Source organism: Amblyomma maculatum, chromosome 2 (assembly GCF_055883805.1).
Source record: "Amblyomma maculatum isolate TAMU_Amacu chromosome 2, ASM5588380v1, whole genome shotgun sequence".
NCBI classification, from domain to species: Eukaryota; Metazoa; Arthropoda; class Arachnida; order Ixodida; family Ixodidae; genus Amblyomma; species Amblyomma maculatum.
The window spans coordinates 108,694,356-108,712,808 of NC_139345.1; the positions used below are offsets into that span (position 1 = coordinate 108,694,356).

An 18,453-nucleotide genomic window follows, 5' to 3' on the forward strand; every position below is an offset into this window, starting at 1 on the left:
TGTCGGAGAACAAGTTGGCGACAGCTGTTGGCAGACGGCAACTACATGCTTCAGAGTAGTTCGTAGTACCAAAGCAGCACTGCCCCAGAAGGGCCATCAATGGTTGCCTGCGGTATCTGTTGCCATGGGCCTAATGTTGCTGAGCTATCAACATGCCCTACTTTGAATTCATAGAGCTTAGCTCTGTGTGGGACAGAGACAAGTAAAGGCAACACTTCCAAAAGTGCAGTGAAAAGACATTCAGCATTTATTCAATCGCATCATAATCATCATCCCCCTCTCGTTTCCTTTTCTTTTCATTGATTTCAGAGGACGGCTCACTTTTAATGTTGATGATTGGCAGAGGCATTGATGGCTGAATTGCAGGCTCTGTGGTAGAAGCAGTGACTGCTGCCGTGGTGGTGGTAACCACTTCAGGTGTTGCAGGCACTGCTGTAGCTGTTGTCGCAGCTGGAGGTGCAGGCGGTGGCGCAGCGCTTACTTGCACAATCGGTGTAGGTGCTGCAGATGATGACACCGGTGCATTTACTGTGAGAGGTGGTCCTGCGATCAACAGAGGGCAAGTAGGTAAACTCGATTCAACACTAATGGGCTGTGCAGCATAGGTATTCAACAACCAGAGAAGGAAAAATGACAGCGTGCAGCAAATGAAAGACTGCCATAACAAAACAGGCCCATTACACGCACGTATGCCACACACTTATAAAAAACATTTTAAAGACTGGATACCACATTTAAGGATGACTGCTACCACTCAAGCCCTGTAAATACTGATAGCACAAATCTGCGCGTCTCTGGGTGACATTTCAACATTTTACTTTTATAATGCTTCCAAGCAGATATTGTATATAAAACACAAACACAATGCAATTTTGCAACACGATATAATTTTGCCTTCCGTGCTTTGAACTGCTGACTGGAGTTAAAGATAATGCACTACAAGTAAATGAAAAAAAAAAAAAAAAGAAGAAGAAAGTGGAGTCAATTCAGTTAAGTTGGTCAAAGTGAAGTATGTGTGTGTAAGCACATCATATTTCATTTTGCTTTTGATTTCAGGATAGCATTTCAGGGACAAGCTTTAGGCAAAGACTGGCAAAACTGGTGACAGGGGATCTTAATGGTAGTGCAGTATAAAATTATGGGACTGTTTAAGTGTGTTAAGAGGGCAACGTGACAGCGGTGCATTGGAATCTATTGCACGTGGATGAAAGTTGACGAAGACGATGACATGTAATGCACAGTGTGACGGGGCGGTAGTTAAACATCTGACATGATAGGCTGCAGCGATAACTATGAGGTTTTGTACTCGCTTCCCATGAGTTTGAATCGGTTCTGGCAGATTTTTTTTTTTTTTTCAGGAAGGTCAGAGGTCGAGGCTTCCCATATACTTCCCGGTTTTCCAATTCACTCTGCGAATGGTGCTTTTCCGCTAAAAAAAAAAAGGCTTATAGCATAAGAAATTTTCAAGGAAGAATGGGTGTCCAAGGTCGCTAAGCAGGCTTTTTAACTCTCCCATAGAGCCGGAGCTGTCAGAGTCCAGAGATGGCGCAAAGTCCGCAGAGTGAATAAAGTCACTTTAGGCGTGATCTCCGGCTTCATGTGTTACTGTGTTTGGAAACTGCATGACAAATGGCGGCACAGAATGCTGAAAACCACCCAAAGAAGGCCCCAATAACTCTATCAGCATGTTGTTATGTGGGCCTTGTACCGGCGCTGATCGGCCGATTTTACGCACGTTGCAGGCATGCATTGCTTGGTTTAATGTCAGTTGTTTGAAAGCCGTAATGGAGGTCAGAACAAATTCGCAAAGGGCAGATTACAGCTCGAAGTTTCGGCGAACTATAATAGTGTTCGCCGAAAATATCTGCCAAGTTTGTCAGCCAAATAGATTGTTCTTTCTTGTGCCTGCGGGCAACAAATGATACACACGTGCACACACAAACCAAAAACCAAAGTGATCAAATCACTACTCCACAAGGGCTACCAAGATGTCAATATTCATAACTTAAACAGGAGTATGTTTGCCACAACTGTCAACTTTGCGCATTCAACCCAGGTTACAAGCAAAAGACATAAAACTAAATGTGGGGAGGTAAATATAGACTCATATGATTTCCTCGATAAGCTAGCTCTGGCTGTCTGCAGTTCTATGTCAGTTTAGAAGTCAAGAAAAAGAAAGCAAGGCGAGCATCTCAAAGTATCCGAGAGCATTTACCAGCAGAAAAATACAGGAAAATGAGAGGCTCATTATGAGATGCATACGAAGGGAGATAACAGCCAACGGCCGCTGACACCAAGGGCAGCATAGCATATTTGTTTTGTTGGGTTGATCAATGTGAAATAATACTGCAATCATGGAGTTAATTACAAAGTAGAAGAAAAAATGACATGGAGCCAGTGGGATCCAAACACATGACCTCTGAATTCTGCACAGCACTGGGCCCGAAATTTGAAAGCCATGGGTTTGGATAGAGCATGTGGTTTTCTTCTTCTACTTTCTGATAATTATCCCAACAATTACAGTATTTCACAGTGATCAACAGACAAGAAAAAAAAAACATTATCTTTGTTTTTGGCATCAGCAGCTGTAAGCTAAAGAGAACAATGTACAAGAGAACTTATGCCACTAAAACTTATCCCATGTCCACAATCTTTGCTGCTACTACAAGTAATTTGGAAGCTGTGCGAAATGAGTGGTGATGCAGTAGATCCACAGTCACAGATCTGTTACTGCCTACAGGCTGCGTCTAGAATGAGTAACATGCATCATCAGTGCAGTAAAATTCTACATTCCCTTTTTTGATGAAATCTGTTTTAAAGTATAGCCAGTAACCTTCATGACGACAATGTGACTGTTTGCTACTTATACTGAGCACAATAAAGTCTAACAAACTATAGGCAAAGAGAGAAAATTAAGTTTCGTATATTTGTTGCAATCAGTTAGAACCAAAGTAGCAGTCAATGCAAAATAACAACAACTAATAAATACATTTTCTTCAATCGGGAAGTTTGCATGAGAGTACTCACGTTGAGAGAATTTGATGATGGGAGTCGGGTGCGTCTTGTTGGCAGTGGTAGGACGGGACACGATGGTTACTGTTGGCGCAGAAGCTGGCTTGCTGACCACAGCGAGCGTGGCGCCCGTCTTGCTGCTTAAGCTCAGTGCTGGCGCAACTTTGGGCAGGCCTGTACGAAAGACATGAGGCGACCTTGGCATGCCATTTACTGGCATGCGTTTGGGCACACAAACAGGTTATTGCATCAGCCCAAACAAATCCACTGCAGCGCCACACGCGCTCCCCTCCCTTGCCTAGTTAATCTGAATAGAAATGAGAATCAAAGAGGTTTGGTATTTCAGTGTTCTGTTTCTTTGTGCTGTACTTGACCAGATTTTCATAAATTATATTCATGCTGACATGTACCATTAATTAAACTCACAGGGCTGCTCGTACCTCATGTTTTGCAGTTCACAAGAACATTGCACACTGGCCAAGGTGAAGCTATATCTTTAGCCCCCCGCCCCTATTCACATGCGCGCGCACACACACAAAATAAAAAAACAATGAAAACAAAAATGACAAGATATCTTTCACTGTAAAATGTACTCACCTGCAACACTGTTTCCTTGCATACCAGACAGTCCAAGTTGAGGTGGCAGGCCGACCTGAATCCTTGGCTGTTAGAAAGGTAGATAAAAATGGTTTTGGCTAGCCCTTCTTGTTATGAACTCTGTGCAAACAATGAAACACAGTTGAAAGAAACTGTTCAGTTCAATGCTGGTCAAAATGTCCCTGATAATTAAAAATCAATTCTGTCTTCTTTGAAGCCTTAAGATTGACACCCACACATTTCAATTTTAGGTGGTTCAATCTGGCACTGCTTTTGCTATTCAGTGGTTTCCATTATGATCACCACCATCAATGGAGTAAGCATTCAGAGGCCTACTGCAACCATGTACTCTACTGTGACACTGATGGCAGCTGCCGTCTGTGGGTCTTCTAAGAAAACGCTTAGGAAACCAACTTCAGGGTAAAGTTGGGTTAGGTTTAATGGCGCATAAGCAGCTCAGGCTATCATGCGCCAAGCACAAGCTTATAAGTGGTGTATACTATTTATTCTATAGTGTGTTTAAAAATATTTGCTTCTTTTAGAAAGCTAAAAACACATGATAGATCAACAAGTCCACTTTCACCTAAAATCAAAGCTGGATGGAAAGGAGTGTGTTCATCGTAAAATCGGGTAAAATACTTTTTTGTTTTGCTGCCAATATTCCGTAACTAAATTGAACAGGTCAACTGTAGACCAGTTGCGAAACCTACAAGCCAGCTCGCCAATGAGGCAGAAATTCATGCACAATGGTCACGGAACCTGCCTCAGGGCTAATACTTGAGTGCAGTGCATGCATCTATGCAGCGTCCATGCAGCTGCGCATGTTGCCTCAGTGTGCACAGACCATTTTGGGAGATCATGTCTTTGGGCCTTCTTGATGTGGGGATAAAGGTGACCTGACATAGGAGGGGTTGTGGAAGGTATGTCCAGAAAAGGTGTGTGCATGTCTGCCTGCCAGGCGATGTGCCAGCGCTGCTTCCGACTATCGCGCCAAAGTAAGGTTTATGCCACCATTGTTGCTGTACAGGGAGGCTGACTTGTAGGTTATGCAACCCTTAAAATGTGGTAAAAAGATCCAGGTGTGGCTGGACAATATAGAACCACATGCAGGAGACTGCAGAAGAGCCTAATACGCAACAAACAAGCACTTTTATTCAATGGTGCTTAGCCTAATATTGCAGCAATCTGATGCATAGGCAAGAACATTATAGAATTGTAGTGTGGACGGGGAATAACAGATTTGTTGCTACTGCCTACTTGAGTTGAATAAAACTGGAAAAGCTGGCTACATGCACGACCAAATTAGCTCTACCATTCCTTAGCTATGGCCTCACAGTGACAATACCACTCTATCTCATTACACTCTGTTTACAACCCTTGAATATGTCTCCTCCTTCTCTGCACCTGACTACCTCTAGCCCGGCCCAGTGGCCAGGCTCACGTTCACTCTAATGCTCTTTTCCTCGGGCTCAGGCTGAACCAGGACGTTACAGGCCGAGCTGGGCCACGCAATTCCAAGAACATGCAACTTTTGTAGAAATGCAGCAAATACGACCATGGTGCAGTAGGCATCTTGAATGCATAACAGGAAGTGCAAAAGCATAGAGTTCTCAACCGACATCATTCCCCCTTTCTTCCACAAATCCTTATCGTGAAAATGATCTTTGCTAGCCATCAATGACTGAACAGAAGGGCTGCCATTGAGTTTAGACTTTAGTGCCTCCCACTTTGGTAATGCCGGCATAGATGCTTAGATATCTGTTTAGAGATTCGTGCCGTGCTATCACCTCTCACGCACTTCTGTTGTGGCTTGAGCCTTGACATAGCCTTAGTGGAAGTGGGACACAGTGCCTAGGCACAGCATCTGCCGTTCTCCAGTTTCTACTTGCTTCTCTGTCCAGACATTGAAGCGGCAGTAACTTTCAGGCACCATGAAAGGTGCACAGTGAGCGAGACATGGCTCACCTAAGTTAGCTTGGCCATAGAATCAGCCTCTTTCTGAGTTTGAGCTAGTGCAGTTATGAAGAATCCACATACCCAACTTGCTTGTCTTGCTAAAAAATATTATGAATTCCAGCCACCAGTTAGAGTAACGAAAGAAACTCAAGTGTGCCAGGTTCATGATGCAGGAGCACCGCACATGCAAGAAGCCTTCATTAATGAATAATTTGTTTGTTTTGCATAATTACTGAGAATGATAATCCTATGTATGCACAGTGCTTATATATTTTCCACAAATTTGTCATCTCAGACACGAGAGAGAACTTCAATGACTTAAATAAACTTATCATACTGAAATTATTTCTTTCTGTATCATCACTTCTACTACAATTATAGCAGGTTGGTCTGAGCCAGGCTCTATCAGTGTCAGGTTGGGCCAGGCCCCGTGTCAGTAACATAGGAACCAGGCGATGCGCAAACTCAGAATTTTTGGCCAGTGCATACTCTACCTCTGATTCTCTGTTGCGTGCATTACATATGCTGTTGAAGATCATCTTAATGTGAAAAGAATGAAAGTAAAAATATGGGCACCGTGGAGGAGTAACTCGCGCTGCATTGCGAGCGCCCCTCGCAATGGGAAGGAGATTCTTTTCAGGATGGGTACACCCGGCCACGCTGCGGATCTGCTGTGCATGGTTCGCATTCGCCGTTCCTTCTTTCTATTCGTGGCATTTCTATGGTCACAAATGAATTGCTAGGTTGCAGTCGCTGGGTTGCACACATTTTTCCTCGCTTGAAAAAATATTTTCCAGGTCTCCAAATAAGCTTTACAAAGCGAAGCGACGTTAAGTTTGGATCACTGCCGTCTAACAAGCAGTGAGCTGGCAATCATGTCTGGATTTGCTGCGTGCAGATTTTCCGCGAAGTGTTTTTCACAAAAGAGGACACACTACCTACCCCTGAGTTAGCAGCTTTTCTCAACCAGTCAAAAAAAAAAAAAAAGAAATCGGGCAACTCATAGGCATCTACACAGTGCATGGTGCCAATTGGCATGCCCGACAAAAGGAATGCGCGTGTACTGAGACCACTGTGTGCGCCCAGTAGGCCACGCTTGTGGATGCAGTTGATCATTGCATAATCTTTATTTAAGTTGTCATGTGGTCTATAGATCCCTACGGTAGCTTGCATGAGCACCAGTACAATGCAGAGAGCAATCAATGGGAATAAAGCATTTTAATTGTGTATTTGCTATATATATTTTGCGCTTAGTTTCGCGACTGTCCTGGCAACTTTTTTTTTATTTCTTTCATTATTTTTTCCTCCCTCTTAGCTCGTTTTTTTTTTCCTTCCATGCTCTGCCAACTCAATCAAGACTAGTAACACTGGTAAACGTTACTTCTTTTTTTTACTTATTCGTGGACACTCTGAGCAGATCTTGCATTCATTACATGCCACTCTGTTCCCAACGCAGTGGTCGGGCGGCTGGCTGCCACCTGTTACCTTCCTCCGCCCTAGCTTAATTTTGTGGCAGAGGACTTGAAAGTATGGTTAAAGAGGCAATAAGTATTGTTAAAAAAAAAAAGAAAATATAGTATTCAAGTTTGGATATGAGGCAGGACGTTCTTTCAACAATAGAGAAAAGTAGGCGTGCTACAGTCCCTATATGCATGTGCATTAGAATTCCGTGGATCGATTTTTGTGACATGGTGTAATGGAGTTTTCTATTCTCAGGACTGTGTCGCTGTATCAGCGATAATGTGCACGAGAACTGCGTGGACAGAGCAATCACTGTGAATCTGCCATCCTTTCCATTACAGAGAAAAGTGGCAACTTCCTTACCAGAAAGATAGCTAAAACTTTTTAAGTCCTCTGCGTAATATAAGTGCCTGCAGCATTGTGAAGTCCTGCTAATCGTGAGTTTTCAGGCCTTCCACATTGTTTATTATTTCTTTTTCACTTTTTTCCCCTTTTTCAGCTCCCGCTTCATTTATTCCTATTCTCCCATACTCGTTCCAACCTTTTCCTTGCTCAATTCCCTGCAGCTTTCCCTTTAACACAAGTGGGAGGAGTGGTGTTAGTTACTAATGTATTTCTTTGTATTTTTATACTTTTTTACTGGCGTTTTTTTAATCCCCTCCCCTTCACTTTTTGCTCGGCCTTTTTGAACTGCACGAGCTTCTCCTTCTGTCATCTTCCGTTTCTCGTGTTTCCAGCCCAGAAATAAACGCTCTGCAGGCAGCCAGGGCTTGTCTGTGTCTCTCGGTCTTGTGTTGAGTGGCTCCCGCATTGTTTATGCTTTGCTACATCACTCTGGCTGGACGAAACTGCCACCATTTTACTGCGCAAACCCCGATTACATTTCCACCGCCCCCGCTTTCAAGTGCGTGCCTTGCCCAGGCGGCTGCGCCTATCCCAGCAAAAATCCTCCAGCACCCACTTATGATGCTGCCTGTTCGCTGCAAGTGCTGCCCCCTGGGTTTCTGCATGTTGCCCATACAAGATATAATGAAAATGGTGAAATGATGACTCCTTCCTTACCATCTCACTCAAACTTTTGTTCATTTTTTTGAATGAATAAATGTTATCCATTCAGCATATTAAAAACAGTTATCAAAATTGGCAGTGCTGAAATACTGTTAGATAATCGCCCAACAATTGCCAGTCAGTAAAAGCATCCATAGATTTGCAGTAACTTCAACTGATTATGCAAAAAGGCTGCGGTGTTAAAATGCAGTCATAATTGGAGCAGTGGAATTGTCTGCCTGCCCTGAAAAGGTTGTGTTTTAGAAACAATTCGACAGATCTGCTCTATTCAACCCAAAGTAGCCACACAGAACTGGGGGTGTATAAGTATTTCAAAGGAATCGCAAAATAAAATGCATGTTCGGTGCTTTCATATTTCAGTCTGACACTCGCCTTACCTTTTTCGCCGACTTCAGTCGGTAGTTACAAGCGGTCAGGCTGTATCTATCAGGAGGCAGACGGGGTCCAGCATTGGCTTTTATAAGTGGCAGCGGTGTACTGTTCTTCTGGCGTGCGATTTCCATCAGCAGCTGCAAATAAAAAAAACAGAGATTCGATTAAACGGTAATGGCCGTGATGGCTTGCGGCGTTATGAAGCGGCTCAGGCTGCAGTAGTGGGCTTCGAATTAATTTAGACCACCTGGGAAATCTCAACGTACACTGACGTTTTGGGGCTCTGAGCGATTTGAAGGTTACCATGCTTGTTCCCGTTTCCACATTCGAAACGGGCCATAAAAATTATGCTGTCAGAAGGCCGTTTAGTACGTACGTCTCTGGGCGGCGGCGATGTGAAACTCTTGTCTGCTTGCATTTGAATAGCCAAGCGCACGTCGTCAACGTCAACAGCCCTCTTCTTAGCATGAGCTGAAAAAAGCCTGGCGTCATCCAGGATGTTCGTGACATAACCTGAGAAGGAATATGGATATGACCAAGTGAGTCACAAAATTCGACACCTTTTCTGACTCGTTGTTTTGCAAGATGATAACTCACGGTATGTGAACTCCAGCATTTGGTTTATGACTCTAGGTTCGTATTCGGCAATGCCCATGTCCTTTAGTATCGCGCTCATGACTTGAGCATCTTTCGGGGTGCTCTTCGGAGCCGCCATGGCACGAGAGAGTTCGATTACTAACACAAAGATTACAAGGCAAAGCTATGCGCGCTCTCCACATTTGACACACAGCTACAGTGTTCTAGAAACACAGCGCAGCTTGCTCGGCGCCGACAAACGGGCGGCGGCCATTGTTGTTTTGTTAAAATTCAGCAAATCACGTGCAGGGTGCGCCGCGATCGAGGAAAAAAAATGTTGATGATGATAATCAAATTAGAAATATATAAGTGGAATAAAACAAAAAAATTAAATAATTGTTCTCTGGGGTTGTAAACCCGCGAGGATAAAACTGGCAAATGGCAATACTGCGTTTTTAGTTGTCGGAGGCTATGGGTAGCTGAAGAGCTAAATAATGGCTGACGCTCTATCAGTTTCGTTGAAAGTTTGTGCGCTTGTAACATGGTTTAAAATAGGCGTTTTGTTGTCGAATTGCTAAAAACCAGACCCTATGGCAAACCTTAAACAGTTATAAATGGTGTACAAGTGCCAAATGTGCCTTTTTCGAACAGGGCGCTGCTGTTCACGCAGCGGATCAGCGGGCTAGGGAAGGGGTCAAAGTTTTTCAAACCATATGATAAGCCAAGGCCCGTAGTGATAAACTGCTCTGTGTGATAAGCGTTGCTCATACGACCAGTACGACTCGCAGACATCGCAGGCCGCTTGCACGAGTAGCGTTGCGCGCTTCGTCAGGAGACGGTAGTAAACCCCTGTTGTACCTGTTGCAACGAACTCCAAGGAAGCGCTTTCAGTGCTTTCAGCTCATATGGCTGAATCAACAGGTGACACGACGAGCCGCCGTACAGGCGTGTTCTGGGGCAAAAAATATTACGTGATAATAACTGGAGCAAGCGCTGGAATAGGCAGGGAGATAGCAGTAGCCTTCTCCAAGCAAGCAGCCGAAAGCTCCGTGTTTGTAATTACCGGCCGGAACTCTGAACGCTTGACCGAAACGAAACGCCTTATTTGTGAAGTTGCTCCGGGCGTGCAAGTCATCGCGAAAACGATGGACCACTCGAAGGCCACTTTTGAAGATTACAGAAAGCTCATTTCGGAAACTTCGGCCGAAATTTCTGGGGCCGACGGCGTCGTATTGGTTCACAATGCAGCCACACTCGGTGATGTCAAGAAGTATGCAATCGCTTACACCGACGAAAAGGAAATAGACGATTACTTTCATCTCAACGTGACTTCTGTTATGACGCTGACCTCGGCCTTCCTTGAAAAGTTTTCTAGTAGTTCCACCATTCCTCGGTGCATTGTGAACATTACGTCACTTGCGGCTATCAAGCCGTTTGTTGGTACAGGACTTTACTGCACTGGTAAGAAAAAATGTTCTTATGCCATAGGGGACTCGTGAGTTACCGTGTATAACATTACAAAATTCTATTAGCTAGAAATTAACCAATTATGAATTTCTTGATGGACCTTTGTTGAAAATGTCATGGTTGATGTTTAAGCAGTTAGGTGTGTGTTCGATACTAGCTGTAGCTGGACTAGCAGTTGAATAGTAAACATGGCAAGAATCATTGTTACCATATGCAACTGGGCCTGGACTAGTTTGTAAATAGAACACTTGTCAGAACACAGTGCATAGAGACAAGGCCAAAATAGCATACTACGTAATACTTATTCGCTGTTGGAGTTATGCAAGCATTAATTGTCATTGCATTTTAAGTATGAGACCTGAACACATTTTTTTATGCTGTAGTCATTGCAATACAGCCATAAAAGGTAATGTGTGATGGACCCACTGCTAAACCCATACCCTGTCATGTACTCTGATTCCTGCTTAGCAAAAAATTATTCTCGTTGCACCATGGCCTGACCTTGTGGCGATAGTTATGTGCAATGCTCAATATTTCTAAAACCAGAATAACGCCGAATGACCTCCGTGCACGCAGCTGTTGTGCACAGTAGTTGTGTTGGAGGGATAAGTGCAGCCCTTCTGAGCCATTTGCTTAGCAGGTGCATGTAGGGTATAAGGCCCGTTATACAAGTTCCCAACGTTATATGTCACTTCTGCCTTATAAATGGACAGCACTGCTTCAGGGAAAGAATTTTTTCGGCCCTTAAAGGTTAAATTTAAAGGCTTTGTGAAATGCTAGCATCCAGTTGTTCACTGGCAGTTACTCAGGTGACAAAATGCTTTTACTATTTAATAATGCACAGTTTTTACAAGTACGTGTAACGAAACGCTCATCTTTAATTTTGTTTTTTAATTTCCAGGAAAAGCTGCTCGAGAGATGTACCTTAATGTCATTGCTGTAGAAGATCCGTCACTGACTGTTCTGCACTACTCACCTGGCCCTGTAGATACAGCCATGCACCACGAGTTGCGACGGGGAGTAAAGGAAGCTGCTGCAGCAGCATACGGTATTAGTAATAGATATAGGAGTCATCATGTGACCCACTGACCCAGCCAGCATATGGTACACTACAGTAGCCACTTAATCAATCCAGAATGATGTCTCATTTTCGTTAGGACGATTAACATATTCATAAATAGTGGCTAGGTCAAAGTAAGTAGAACAGAAGAGTGTTTATCATGCAGCTCTCACTTGGAGATGGGGGTTCAGCACTTTGCAGAAAGTCTGCTATACTTGATCTGTGCAGCTTGCAGAAAATGAAAAGGATAACTTGCTCAGGCTCCTAAAGGCATGAACACAATCCAGGATGATGGTACAATGTAGCTGCAGACAGAATGGACAACTTGCGGAAATCTTTAAGTCAGCTTCTCTGCAAGGCTTGTTTTTCAATTGAAAAGTCTTGTTACTTGACTACACTCGCTGTCTTTGCATGGCATGGCACCTCTTTCGGGTGCATTCACAATTGCAAGTCGCGAACGTGTCGCAGGGAGGGAGCACGACAAATGGGCCGAACCCAGTTACGCTCGAGGAGCAAAGTGCTGGACAATCCCCGCACAAATCATCCTCTATTTCTCATGTAAAGAGGTGGTATTCAAACATTTTACTCTTCCTACCCCTCTCCCTGTGTCATCTTGAAGTCGACTGGAAACATTCTTGAGTTTACTTAGAAAAAGAGAACTTGCCTCTGCTCATTTCTTTGAATAATGCGAGAGTGGCGTCTGGGAACGAGACCTTTCTGTTGGAAAACAAGCTTTACAGAGAAGCTGATTTACAGAGTACCGCAAGTTATCTATTCATGTGATCCCTGTCAACATAGGCATAGGACGCAGACTACTCTGTCCCATTCTTAGCTTCTTTTCTTATTTTTAACCTTTCTTCCCTAATTATATGTATTTTTGTGCACGTGGAGATATGGAATTCAATGTGGCTTTATTTCTTGATAGTCTTTAATAGCACAAACTTTTTTTTGACATGAGCAGAACAGCTAACTGCAGGGAGCTGACCTTTTTTAAAAATAATAAGTTTTCTGCCAGCACCCTACTCCTTGATTATAGAATAAAGTTTTTCACTGTGACAATTGCAAACTGATGTTCACATGTGCAGTTATAGTCTTCTGTTCTTATTTTATTGCACTTAGAGTGTGAACAGGGTGGATGTGGCTGCATAGTCTGCACCAGGTATATAGGCATATTTTCTTTTTGTGTTGCGTGCAGTAGTAACACAGATTAACATTGGTAATTTTTTAGGTACTAGCATAGTCTGCACCAGGTATATAGGCATATTTTCTTTTTGTGTTGCGTGCAGTAGTAACACAGATTAACATTGGTAATTTTTTAAGGAATATCTACTGCTATGCTAGTTTGCTGCCATGAATGGCAAGAGCAACATTTTTCGTGGTCATTGTTGTCTGCATTCACCGACAGGCAAATGACTGCTGAATAAAAGCAGTAACTTCAGCCACTTTGGAAATAATCAGTAGATGTCGCTGTATGTGTGAAAGTTTGTTCTCACTGCGAGTATTTAAATATAATCAAGTGGCTTTTACTCTTTAGGTATGCTACATACACTGTAAAAGAAGCTCTTTGTTGTACTATAAGAAAATAAGGCCTTTAAAGTCGCTTGTCAAACTTTCAACCTTGGGGCAAATCCGACTTGTTGATACAAAATGTTTTTCTTGATCTGCAGTGGTAGGTACATCTTCTGGATTTAGTCTGGATCTAGTTCACTTGTTGTAAAGCTTTCCCTCTCTTGATCTGCCAAGCAGAGGTTATTTTATCTGGATCTCAATGTCTGTTTTGTTGTTGCTTCCACAGATGTCAAGTTGACTTCACTTGTATTCGGCACATTCTGAAATATTGGCGAGGAACATTGTGTTTCGGCATTTTTCATTATACTGCTTGTTGTCTGAGAGATTATATTGCATTTTGATGGACCATAGCTCATTGTACAATGGCTCCACTTCGAATTTGGACAGCAACAGTGATGATGAAGCAAAATAGCACCATGAGGTATTTTTTAAGTGAGCATTTGCCAAATTTTCTGCGAGGGCTTGCAGGTCTTGGGGTGCATCAACAGAGTTGTGGATATGTACTCCGACCAAGACGTCTATAGTATATGCGTGGGGGTTATAAAATATGCAACACTTTGCCTTATAGGCTTACGCTGCCCACAAATTTTACCAGAAGACAATGCACAGTGGGTGTGACGTGAAAAATATGAGTGCTGTGCTCCATTGAGTGCTGCATTTTGCACAATTCCTGCCTCTTCAAAACAAAATCAGTGCTGGGATGCCTGAGTTCAATTTCTGGAGTCAGTTGCATCTGGCTTCCTCTCCGCTCCGTGCTGGCACATGTTTGTGCTTCACTACCTGTTTAAGATTGCATTGCTCTGTAGTGGAGTCAGTTGCTCTGTTACAGATAAATTGCCCAATTTCAAGTCGAACAGTGCCATTTTTCATTGCATAAACATGATTTCATTGCCTCTTCACTTCTTCTGTCAAAGCTTAATTCTTGATATAGCACTCTGCATGTAATTTAGTTATTTATCGTGCGGTACTTTAATTGTGGTACTTTAACCAAGAACTTTTGTGGTCAATATCCTGGCCATTAAATTGAACTTTCCACCTCCTGCAAATAAAACAATTTGAAGGTGTTGATGAAATTGAAAATAGGGAAGTGGTAGCAACTAGTGTGTGCATTCTCTTAGTACACGAATCTGACTAGGTTATTGAGCTCCACACGACTAACATTCTTAGTTAATGGTTTTTGTACATAAAAAGAGGTAGTCTCAGTAGCCAAAATTTTGTATCAGAGACTTCCTTGTAAAGCATGAGTCATTGTTGCAACTAAAAGAAACTATTTTGCATTTAGTTTTGGTTCTTGTAATGAATGCCTGTGCTTATGTGAGTAAATTGTGGACTTTTCAAGAGATTGAATGATGCTGTTTGCATATGTGAACAATAAAGTTATTGTTCTTTTTTTGTGCTGCTCCGCTTTCAGGTGCACGAGATTCGGGTATGCTTCTAACACCAGAGGCCACAGTTCTACGCTTGGTTCAGGTTCTTGGTGCTCAGGAGTTCAAGTCTGGTGATCATGTTGATTATTTTGACCGAAAGCCCTGTTGAGGTGTTTTGTGGGGGCTGTTGCCTTCTCTAGACCTTCTGCTATGTTGAGCGCTGGCTCTGCTCCGTTCTGCTTTGTACAAGGTTATGGTCACCTACAACCTGAAAACAAAAAACAGCAGTTGGTAGGTAATAGTGGGTTATACTTTTAACGCTGTCTGCTCGGACCATTTGCAACAGGAAATGAAATCAATTTTTTTTGTAATGTTTGACCACTTCAAACAAGCAAGAGGTATCAAAATTCTAGTGCCTATAAATTTGTCTTGCGGTTAAGTTTTCTTTTTTGATTAAAAGAAAAGTTGTTACAGCAGATAATGTTTTGTTACAAAAGAATTTTGTGGGGACCACTGCAGGCTTGAGCTGTATCCAACATTTAATTTTGTGGTCTGTATGAAACACACTGCGCGAGTATCTGTGGAAGTGCTATTGGGATTTAGCTCATGCTGAGCGAAATGGGTCATGTGTGAATAAAAGCAAAGCATAAATTATGGGCAGGCCTTTATTAATATTTAGACTTATTGCAAAAAAAAACTTGGGTGTGGGAAGTTTTATTTCTGTATTTCTATTTTGATGTTTTTGTAAACACTTTCAGTGGCATAATGATCAGTATGGTTTATTCTTTGTTGTTTTTTAGTACACAGAAAGGCCTTGCATCTTGAGAAATAATGAGTTTGCAGAAATTCGAGAAGTGGCTTTAGTTTGTTTCTTCTTTCATAGTAACCTCATGTACTATTGTATGGCAGCTTTGAAGGCCACATTTGTTATGCTACTTGGGGTTAGTCAAGTTGTGTTCAATATGCATTTCTGAAGTCATACTATTGTCATAGAGCTCTAGTATTTTTTCTTAGTGTGTACATGTTGCCAATAAACATATTTTTTGGTGTTGCAAAACTTAAAGCCTGCAATGCTTCTTATATCAAAGACTGTGCTAGGTGGAAATGAGTGCTGTCTTGATGTTTCATACGCTTCCTGTTCATCTTTGTGGAGTTTCTCTTTGTGCACTGATTTCTACCGTAAGTTCCACATAACTCATTCGGCTTTCTGTTCTTTCAACCTATGGCTCAAAGCACTTACTCGATGGAAGAGTAGAAAATAATTATCCATTCCCAGTAGACCTTTGTGTGTGGGTACGTAACCTATGCAGCCCAAATTCAGAACCAAAGAGTACAGTTTGCACTGTCAGGGTTGCATTTTTTTCTCATTGCAAGGGTTGGGAAAGGGAGTTTGGGCTGTAGCTAAAGTAGTGCCCATAGCCTAGTGTTTGAGTTTTGTTTTTAATTGCTTTCCTTATACTGTCCTGTCTCATCCTCTGTGTTTTCCTTATTGGCTTTTTGTTAAAAAATAAATGGGCAGAACATTTACAAATGATTACTCCTCTCACATGGCCACATTCGAAGGCCTTTGAGTTGAGGGCCTTTGAGATTCTCAACTGTGATCAGACTCGAAGGAGTTGTGCTGATGTTACATGGCTAACTCAATCGCTGCTGAGAGAGTCCATCTCGCACTGAGGTGGTATGGTTCTGCCATTGCCGCAGTAATTTTGCAGGCATGCAAGCAATTAATCAGCCGCCAATTTTGACCTCATGTCAAAAATAAAATTGTTATTTGTTGCACTAATATTATCCATTCTTGAAATGAATATCATTTTGGAGAAGCTGTATGGCATTCATGCACTTTCAAGGTAGCTGGTGTTGGTTGTTTTTGTGTTGCTGGCAACAATGGTATTGTGCTTGGTCAGGCAGTCCTCCAAATAGAAACACCACTGAGGCAGACATCGCGCAGGACAAGTCCTGTGAGACTGTGCAACTAGGGCATACCAAACTGCTATCTGTGTTACAAAAATCACCACAAATCGGCAAGGAAATGTGATCCGGGCAAACAGCCATGGCAAAAACTACCATGAGAACACGAAGAAAAAAAGCAATACGAGTGTTGAAACACAAACAGGAGAAAATCATATTCCTAAACATGCAGGGGGAAGGGCTTTATTGTGTGCTGGAAATGAACATCATCATAATCGCTGGTGTTTCAGAGACGCACTTGGGAGAGAGGCTTAATACCCTCCAGCAAACAAAGACTATATATGGGAGGGCAAAAAAATCGAGGCAATGACGAGACGTGGAGTGGACACCTTTTACAGGGTCCGTATACTATGAGAAAGGATTAGAACAAATTGTTTCGAGTACCTGTGGCTTAGGGGACACATGTGGCACAGAAGTAGCACTGGGCATGGTGTACATGTGGACAGGGAGAGGAGCCGAGGAGAAAAATAGCTCTTCACATGCCTCAAAACTGATGTCCGAGCTCTAAACATCCTTTCATACTCATCAGAGATTTGATGGTCATATTGGCATGCTTGAAAAAGTGACCAGTCTCACAGGAAGTATGATTCTCAAGTGGGTTGATGAGACAGTGGCAGTCCTGGTGAATATAACTGAAATATGCATAAGCAAAACTACCTGGATGGTTGGTAACGGGATATTATCTATAGCTTATGCTATCATCAGACCTGTGTGACAAACTTAACTGTATGAAGTTCATGAAGAGGGTACAAAGGGCCTAGGCAGCGACCTTAACAGTATCTATCTAGTGTTTGGGGGCAGCCGTCAACATAGGGAGTTAGGAAAAAAGCAAATTTTTCAACATAAGCTATCGCCCAAACAGATAGAAAACCTTGTCACACTGTTGGAGGAAGATTTTGAAGATGTTGAGGTTGAAGATAGCAGGAGTTTTATTCACTGGGTGAAAGAATGGACGATGAGGTGCCAAAGCAGTGCACTGAGAAGAGGAAGACTAAAAGGATGGTGGGACCAAGAAGTACACCAGAGGCAATACAGGTACTCTGCAGAGAAACTGCACTACATTCCAAGGAAGAGAACCTTCCCAGGTAACTCTGCGAGCAAACTAGAAGAGCAAAAGAAGCAGCTGCACAACTTGTACATAAACTCTGGGCTAAACCTATTGAAGGCCTCAAGGCAGCTGGTTGTAATGCTGTCAAAAATGTTTTGGCAGCACATTTGTGCAGGACAAGTCGCACTAACACAGACTGGGACCACCCTCAGAGAGCACGTCTCCGGAGAAGTACATGAATGGTTGGCATGCTTGAGGTATGTTGAAGGTTTCATAGTATACCCATGAAACCCATGTGCCCATGCGTGCTGTGGCAGCGTGCAAGCCTAGCGTGCCAGGCTGAGGAGGCGGCGGCTTTTTGACGCACCCGTTGTAGCCAGCATAACGTGACCGACGCCGCCCACTCTGCCATTAGCGCCGAAAGCGTTGGACTATATTGGGCGCTTAAAGACTGGAAATACTGAGGGGTATGGCTGATACCGAAACAAAGTGAAGATATCCAGTCCTGGTTGACTACCGACCCATTTCCTGTCCTGGGGCCATATTCCGAGTTTGTGTCGTTATCGAAAGTGTTGCTGTCATCCCTGATCTCGAGTCATCTAATTGGTGGAAACACCGGAACGGGATGTCAGTTTTGATTACCACCGCTTCCGGTTCCAGAGTTTCCACGAATTAGATGACTCAAGGTCAAGGAGATATCGATCGCCACATTCGATAACGACACAAATTCGGAATACAGACCCAGCATATTGTGTTGGAATGCCCATATCGCCACCACTCCCTCCGACCACGCACGCCATGAAAGATGCTGGGGTCATGCTGGACTGCACCATAAAGTGCATGTCACAAGTGACAAAACCAAGGCAGTGGAAATCACCAAATGACGTCTTCAGCACTGGTGGCAGGGGAGGCTGGATGTTAAATTTCTGTGA

The 18,453-nt window shown here is 43.0% G+C and overlaps 2 protein-coding genes across 3 annotated transcripts; one reads left to right on the plus strand and one right to left on the minus strand.

Annotated features, from left to right (window-relative positions):
• Positions 1–224: 224 nt before the first annotated feature.
• LOC146199526 (transcription initiation factor TFIID subunit 9-like) lies at positions 225–9,334 on the minus strand. 2 transcript variants are annotated; one of them, XM_084595032.1, is made up of 6 exons: positions 9,064–9,334; positions 8,843–8,979; positions 8,472–8,603; positions 3,610–3,676; positions 3,028–3,225; positions 225–543 (listed from the first exon to the last, which is right to left on the minus strand). In XM_084595032.1, the coding sequence occupies exons 1-6, from the start codon at positions 9,179–9,181 to the stop codon at positions 248–250; spliced, it is 948 nt and encodes a 315-aa protein (XP_084451158.1). In that variant the 5' UTR covers positions 9,182–9,334; the 3' UTR covers positions 225–247. The 2 variants fall into 2 exon arrangements, with proteins under 2 accessions (XP_084451158.1, XP_084451159.1); XM_084595033.1 differs by having other exon boundaries at positions 3,028–3,186; positions 9,064–9,333.
• A 199-nt stretch (positions 9,335–9,533) lies between these two features.
• Positions 9,534–15,562, plus strand: LOC146199527 (sepiapterin reductase-like). Its single transcript, XM_084595034.1, has 3 exons — positions 9,534–10,503; positions 11,411–11,557; positions 14,550–15,562. The coding sequence occupies exons 1-3, from the start codon at positions 9,948–9,950 to the stop codon at positions 14,672–14,674; spliced, it is 828 nt and encodes a 275-aa protein (XP_084451160.1). The 5' UTR covers positions 9,534–9,947; the 3' UTR covers positions 14,675–15,562.
• Positions 15,563–18,453: the final 2,891 nt, after the last annotated feature.